We start from the raw sequence: 7,789 nt of genomic DNA, 5'->3' as shown, positions 1-7,789 counted from the left end.
GAATTTAAAAATTAATCAATTTTGAGTGTCATATTAGAAAATATTTTAATGATGCATATCTATATTATTTCTAATGTTCATGTACTAAAACAAAATTAACAGTTAAATTAAGTTATTTAACAATAAACTGCAAGTTGATGATATTGAGAATATAAAATGGCATGGGGAAACAGGTGGGGTCCAAGAGGAGTTGTCGGGTTGTGTTAGAGGGCAGTGCACGTTACCCTTTCATGCCCATCGTTGGGTTTACTCGACCAATATTTAACCCACCACCCCATTTCCTTCCTATAAGAACCCCATCTCCCACATCGCCTCCATCACTTCATTTTCTCTCTGCATTCAATCAAAACTACTCAGCATCAGTCAGCTCGTACAGACATGAAGATGAGCAGTGCTACCATGGGATCCTCAAAGAGAAGGCTATCAAGCAGAGGCCCTGGAGGTGTTCTCCGAGAGCAAAGGGCTAAACTTTATATTATTCGAAGATGTGTTGTTATGCTCCTTTGTTGGCATGATTGAATTTGAACCCCACCCCCCTTTTGGGGACTTTTTTCCCCCTTTCTTTCTTTCTTTCTTCTTGTTTTGGTGGAGTGTAAATACTGGCGGCGGATGTTATCGGAGAGTTAGAAAGGAACAATTTTTGTATGCATTGGCCTTGTGGCCTACATGTAAATTAGATAGCTTGAATTGAATCTTCAATATATTAGTTTATTATTTAATAATTCTTTTATATCTGCTGCTCTGTGTCAAGAATTACTTCATATGTTTACAGGCTTACCCTAATCACTTTTGATGGGGTTAGAGCCCTCTACCTTAAAGGTCAAAGCAATTGAACTTTAACTTACATCACTTTTCATTTGGATTAAGTGGAAATAGAAGTAGAGAGATTAATAAGCTTCCCAGGATCTCAAAATTGGGATGCAACTAAAAATCCATGGGTTTTGTTAGATGATAAATTCATGGGGATTGTTAGCCCTAGGGCTTTTGCCCAATTTGTCAAGTCTTTTTGACTGCCTTTTCATGAACTGCTCCAAGTTGTAGACAATAGGGCTGGTTGCACTAGTTGTGCATGCAAATGGAAATGCCCATAGGGCCGAGGAAACAACTTAAGCAAGATTATTTCTTGTAATTTTACTCACTTCAATTACCAAAATAAGCTTACTTTTATCAATTATATGTCATCTTACTCACTTTAATTGCTAGATAAGCATACCTTACCAATATATGTAAGGTTAAGTAGTAAAAAAGCTCCATACTATAAGATCTTAATTTTGAGTTAAGAATATATTGGGTTAAACGTAAAAAGCTCGATATTTCTTAATTTTAGTCTTAAAAAAATCCCTTTAGTCTTCTTAGTCATGTTATACCTTTAGTCTCCTTAGTCATTTACACACCGCCCTATCACGGAAGATTTTCTTTTAGAGAACGAATTTAAATTTATAACATTTTAAGGATGAACTTGAATTTATAAAATTTTAGGGAATGAAAATAAATTTTTAATAAAAATATATAGAAAAAATTTAAATTATATAATTTTAAATCTTAAGGGTGACAGCCACTCCTAGGTCCATCCCTCACATTGGTATATTGTATCCCATCCAAACTATCAACGAGTCTCTTAAGAAATTGCAAAATTATAAAGCATAAACTACGTATTTAATCAGCTAATTATTTTTGCAATTTCATTTTGATCATTCAATTATTCTTTTAAATCATATATAAAGTTACGTTTCAGTCACGTGTCATTAACAAATTAACAGTTATACTGATGTGTCATCATAAGGTAATGTCATTTCATCATTGAAAAAAGGGGAAAATGCCCCATCATGAGTTGTATTTTATAACGTGGTGACCAAAATTTAACTTTAAGTATGATTTAAGAAAAATAATTGGGTGTGGAACCATGAGAATAATTAAGTTACTAAATATACAATTTATCTAATTATAAACTAGCACAATGATAAAATTACACTTTTGACTCCAACAAATTATACTTCTATTCTAACCCCCAGAAGATCAACTTAATTTTAGATACGATTAAGATTTATAGAAATTTAATTCAATTTCATGTATAATAAAAAATTATGTAATTATCGCACATCGAAGTTATAAAAAAAATAGAACATACTCTTTGTTATGGGTTTTAATTGTAATGATTAATTATCAACGAATTTGAGTTGGGTGCTAGATAATTGACAATTACATTCCAGAAAAAATAAAAGAAATTGGGTTTTGTTTTATCATCATGTACCTTAATCCCAAAACTATACAAGAACATGATGAATGCTTTGACCAATCCTATATAAGTGCATTTTAGGAGGAAACAAACAACCGACTTAAAGTGGGTAAGAGATATTTCGTTACATTCATGTTTATGGTCATCATGATTCATGACCAACATAGCATAATAATGATGGTATAATGCACATTGCAAACTAGTTTAATTCTCCAATTATTTTTCACTCCAGGTCCCAAATTTGACCCTCCATATCAAGCTTAGTGGCTGTCCACTTAAACTACTAAAGTAATTACATTTGTTATGAGGTCACCATCATAACCCCCTTGTTTTAATTTTGTTGTCTTAGACCAAACAGCATTATCCCATGTTATATGAAAAGAATATTTTTTATCGATATTAATATCAATAAATTATTTGTTTATAGTAGATCGATAGAATATATTCAACCTTTATTTATGTGATATGTGTGAATTTATTGCATACATAGAAGTAGATTGTATGTTTCATCTTAATAATTAAGAAACAAAATTTAAAACCTTAAAAGTTCACTTTATGAACTCTATTCAAATTTCCTTAAATAATGCCCAAGTATTTTAAAAAAGTGGGTCAAAACTACATGTGGTGAGTTGAATTATTGGAGCACAACTCACAGCCCATGTTCACGTGCTCCACCCGAAAACCTCTCCCTCTTGTCTTTTTATGAACTCAAGGTAATAGGAATATGACAAGTCAGGTGGGCCATTTGTGTAAACTACACGTGATTGTCACATTAATTCACTTAGATGCACAAACCAAATTACTTTGGTAGCTAAAGTAATGATTATTATTTATAAGATTTTAGATTTAAATATTTATAAGATATTGAACGTAATTATCAAATGATTTTGATGAAGTTTAATATTACATATTTTTATTATTATTTATCCCTCATTTATCGCTTGGATATTATTGATTTATCTTTATTTTGAGTTTATTTTGGACATGAACTTCATGTATTAATTAGTCTAAAAATTAGTAGATTCGATGGTCCATTCAACATTTATAGAAGACAAGCAAAACTTCATTGAATATTTAATTTGGAATTTACTTGGGACAAGGCTATCCAGAATATTAAAAGAATTTAACCAAAAAACTTAAATATTATCTTTTACGATAAACCTTTTTAATTTAGGTTTTTAGTTTGATTATTCTATTATTATTTTAATTTAAATTAGTTGTTTTATTAGAACTCTTATTAGGGTTTTTAGTTTAATATTTTAGGAATGAGTTATTTTTTTTTGCTTAGAACTCTCAGATTATAATGACCCTTAGGTTCACAGTTGAAACTCATATTGGAATTTATTTTCCTTGGTTATGTATTGAAGTTCTATTTTCTTTCATCTCATTCTTTCTTTATTTCTTTATTTTTCATTATTTTCTTTTCACAATGCTAAGCATGGTCCAATCCATGCTTGGCTAAACTTATACTTAGTCAAAGGTTTTTGCGAAAATCAATTTCATTCGTGAGAATTGAATTTCGATCATCATACATTCATATTGTATTCTTAATTCTCTGGAAACTGGGAGTGGCAATCATCTTCTCTTAAAAGTTATTACACCTTCAACTCAAAAGGTGCAAGTTTATTTCAAGACTGTTTTGCTTGAAGTTTGGAAGTCGGATCGGTTTGTCGTAATTCGGCTTCCTGTGAACAAACTTAGCGGCGGTCCATTAAGGGGAATTAAGATCGAGTTTGACTCATGTTGAAACGCTATAACTCGAGTCGGGCTTTTCTAGAATTTAAAGTTATTTTAGATCTAACAACGATAGACGTGGCTAGACCAATAAAGATCGGATTTCGGAGATAGACTTGGAAATTTTGGTTAACCAGAGAGAGTTAACTACAGGGGTTGTGCCTTGTTGATTGTAACCGACGTAAGTTACGAAGGAAAATTTTATTTCGATGATCGATCGAAATTGAGGCTAAGCAAAACTTGTGGCTATATCATCTTTATTAAATTTTTCTACTTTATTTATTTTTCTCATTATTATTTTTTATTCAATATTTATTTATTTATTTTATTCATTTATTTTCATAATTTTAAATCTTCCTTTTTATTTTCTTGCAGTTGATTCAATCCGAGAAACAACATTATCAAATTTCTTAGTCCTTGTGGATCGACTATACTTCTTTATATTACTTTATTTATTTATTTATTTATTTGAGAATTATGAATTATTTTTATTTTGCAAATTCGACGCTTGTCAAATTGGTGCTGTTGTCGAGACTTTAGTAAATTCACTAATATTGTTTTTATTTTGATTATGACCAGGAAAAATCCAAGCAAATTAGTATATTGGATACCTGAGATCGAAACACTAGCACGAAGAATATACACACTTACATTATGAAAAGGCGACAGACAACAACATCACAACAATCCAAACTTAATCCGGAGATGCCATTTGACACAAAAACCTTCTTTGACTCCAAAAAAGACTTCGAAGAACCAACTCCAATGGATCAACAGACAATCCGAGAATTAGTTGCAACACCTACCGAACCAACACTGTTATGCATCACATTCCCACATTGAAAAACACCGTTTGAGCTCAAGACAGGGTTAATTCATCTTCTCCCTACCTTCCACGGGTTACCAAGTGAAAATCTGCAAAGAATCTCATCGAATTTCACATGGTTTTCTCCAACATGAAACCACATAGAGTATTTGAGGATCATATTAAACTTCGCGCTTTCCCATTTTTCTTAGTCGATTTGGCTAAGGATTGGTTATTTTATTTACTACTAAATTCTGTTACTATGTGACTGATATGACTCAACTTTTTCTTGACAGATTCTTTATTGCGATGAAAGCAAGCGAATTAAGGAGAAGCATCTTAAGAGTTCGCCAGAAAGATAACGAGTAACTATATGATTATTGGGAACGGTTCAAGAAGTTATGTGCTAGCTGTCCACAACATGATTAACTGAACAAACTCCTCTCCAATACTTTTATGAAAGCTTACTTCCTATGGAGATGAAGATGATTGACGTAACATGTGGAGGAGATGTCGTCAACATGACTCCCGTCGTGACCAGAAATCTGATTTCTACTATGGCTGCCAACTCTCAATTTCGCCCATCCAGTGAACCCTCACGACGGGTTCACGAGATAAGTAATCATTCTCTAGAGGATAAATTGATAAGTTAACTAATGTAATTCAATCTCTCATTGCAGGTAAAATATGACCAACAAGGTTATGTGGAATCTGCGCAATGTCGAATCATCCCACAAACTGTTGTCCAGTGCTTCAAGAAGATACTACGGCTCATGTCGATGCAGTAGGAAATTTTTTGGGACCTTCCCAAAGACCTTATAATCCTCATACCAACACCTATAATCCGGGTTGGAAAAATCATCAGATTTTCAACTATGGACATAATTTGAAACCAAAAATATCAACCAAGACCACCTCTACGTCAATAGTATCAATCGTAAAATCATCCTTAGAGTCAACTATTGAATGTTAGCGATATCCCAAGAAATTTTCAAGTTAGGACTGAGCTCATTTTCAACAGCTCGACAAGAAGATGAGTCAACTAGCTTAAGCTGTGAGCCAACTGGAATCCCAATGAAAATTACCTTCTCAAACTGAGCCAAATCCAAGGCAAAACGTCAGCGTTATTACCCTTTGAAGTGACACCGTCGTTGAAACTGATCCACAAAAAGCATTTGACACAACCCAGGAGAAGAAGAAGGAGTCAAAAGCTATTGCACCATCTTCTATGCCCTCCCTATGTCGTTCCACCTCATTTTCCGTTTAGACCAGTTAAACGCGATAAAGAAGTCGAGGAAAATGAAATACTTGATGTATTTCGGAAATTCGAGATAAAATACCCCTCCTTGATGTTATCAAAGGTTTCACGCTATGCTATATTTTTTAAGGATCTTTGCTCAAATAAAATGAAGCTTACCAGGAATGAAAATGTAAACTTGGGTGAAAATATTTTTGTTTCCCTTCAACGTAAAATTCCACCTAAGTACAAAGATCAATATATGTTTGATATTCCTTATAAAATTGGTAAAATAAGTATAAAACGAACTATGTATGATTTGATTGCTTCAATAAATGTTATACATCTTTTGATATATAACTTACATAGTATTGAGCCTTTGTAGGAAACAAGTGTAATAATCCAGCTCACTGATAGATCTGTGGTGTATCATGAAGGAATTCTTGAAAATGTGTTGGTAAAGGTAAACGATTTATTTTTTTCCAACAAATTTTTACGTAATTGACATGGAAGATGATCATTCCAATAACTCTTCAGAAATTCTACTCGGAAGACTTTTCCTAAGCACGATTAACATTAAATTGATGTTAGAAGCGAAGCTTTTACATGGAATTGATGGTGACGTGGTAACATTTGATGTTTACAAAGCGATGAGACATCCTGACTCTATGGCTAATGTTAAACATGATTTTTTTGATCAGTTGTACAATAATTCAAGGTTGGAACTGATATCGCTTCTAATGTGGACTCACATTTATCTAGAGAAGATGAGTAAGAATTTAAATTTGATGTCTTCTAAATCTAATTTTTCCATCTATTTTGCATGCATTAAAGTTGGAATTAAAATCGCTTCTGAAATATTTAAAGAACACATTTTTGGGTGAAGTAGATAATTTATCGATTTCGAATAAACTTCCAAAACTGAAAAAGGTTTGAAGAAAAGTATTTGAGAATGAAAAATATTCAAGGATAAAAGGAAAAAATTCTTTGATCATAGAATTTATCGTAAGAAATTTCTTCGATGGAAAAAATATGAAGTGGAAGTATCTTTCGCGGAACCTATAGTCTGAATCAAGTCGTCGAGCTAACAACATTAACAAAAACACTTCAATGAGAGGCAACCTATTTTATTATTTTTTGATTTAATTTTTTTGGTACATATTTTATTTATATATTTTTAGGTACATCAAGTATTTTCTGATCAGATCAAAATTATGGACACGATGTTGATTCGAATAAAGGTCAATGTTCTTATACCACCGGACAACCCACCAATGCTAGGCATGGAGAGCATTTATATCCCTTCTCCTTTACTTTATTTATTTCGTATTGGGACAATACTATTTAAGTGAGGGGGTAGAATGAAAATTTCACCTCATTTATTCATGTTGGTTTGATGGGATATCTCGATTCTTATGACTATTGATTTCCTTAGTTGACTTGTTACTTTTGTCATGATCCCTTGTTTTCAAGCTTGAGTTGATCTTGTTATTCATGAATAATTGAGTTGAGTTGATGAAAGCTTTAAACCTTGTGGTATAATTGTTAGTGTTGCTTAAATATGAGCTTGTGCTTGTTTTGCTGGTGATTGATGTTATCTTCAGGTGTGTAACTTTGTGAGGCATTGTGAGTGGTAGATCATTTGAATATGATCGGATTGGAGAAACCCGGGTAAGGTGTTTGGGTTGTCATCTTGTTTCCAGTTTAAATGACAAGTCAAGACTACATAGTTAAAAAAAATAGGAAGAAACACAAAAGAAAGAAATTTAAAAAAAAA

The 7,789-nt window shown here is 32.4% G+C and overlaps 1 protein-coding gene across 1 annotated transcript; it reads left to right on the top strand.

The window, feature by feature from the left end:
- Window positions 1-285: 285 nt before the first annotated feature.
- LOC120187358 lies at window positions 286-730 on the top strand. Its single transcript, XM_039191096.1, has one exon. It carries the CDS (start codon window positions 379-381, stop codon window positions 517-519), a length of 141 nt encoding a protein of 46 aa, XP_039047027.1. The 5' UTR covers window positions 286-378; the 3' UTR covers window positions 520-730.
- The last annotated feature ends 7,059 nt before the right edge of the window (window positions 731-7,789 follow it).

This window comes from Hibiscus syriacus, unplaced genomic scaffold (genome assembly GCF_006381635.1).
Source record: "Hibiscus syriacus cultivar Baekdansim isolate YM2019G1 unplaced genomic scaffold, ASM638163v2 tig00113725_pilon, whole genome shotgun sequence".
Classification (NCBI taxonomy): Eukaryota; Viridiplantae; Streptophyta; class Magnoliopsida; order Malvales; family Malvaceae; genus Hibiscus; species Hibiscus syriacus.
Note: the sequence above shows the minus strand (reverse complement) of the source record. Positions and strands in the feature narration are given on the sequence as shown.

What these genes read in the sequence shown, in the direction of transcription:
- LOC120187358 (XM_039191096.1), top strand. Translation starts at nt 379, where the DNA reads ATGAAGATGAGCAGTGCTACCATGGGATCCTCAAAGAGAAGGCTATCA.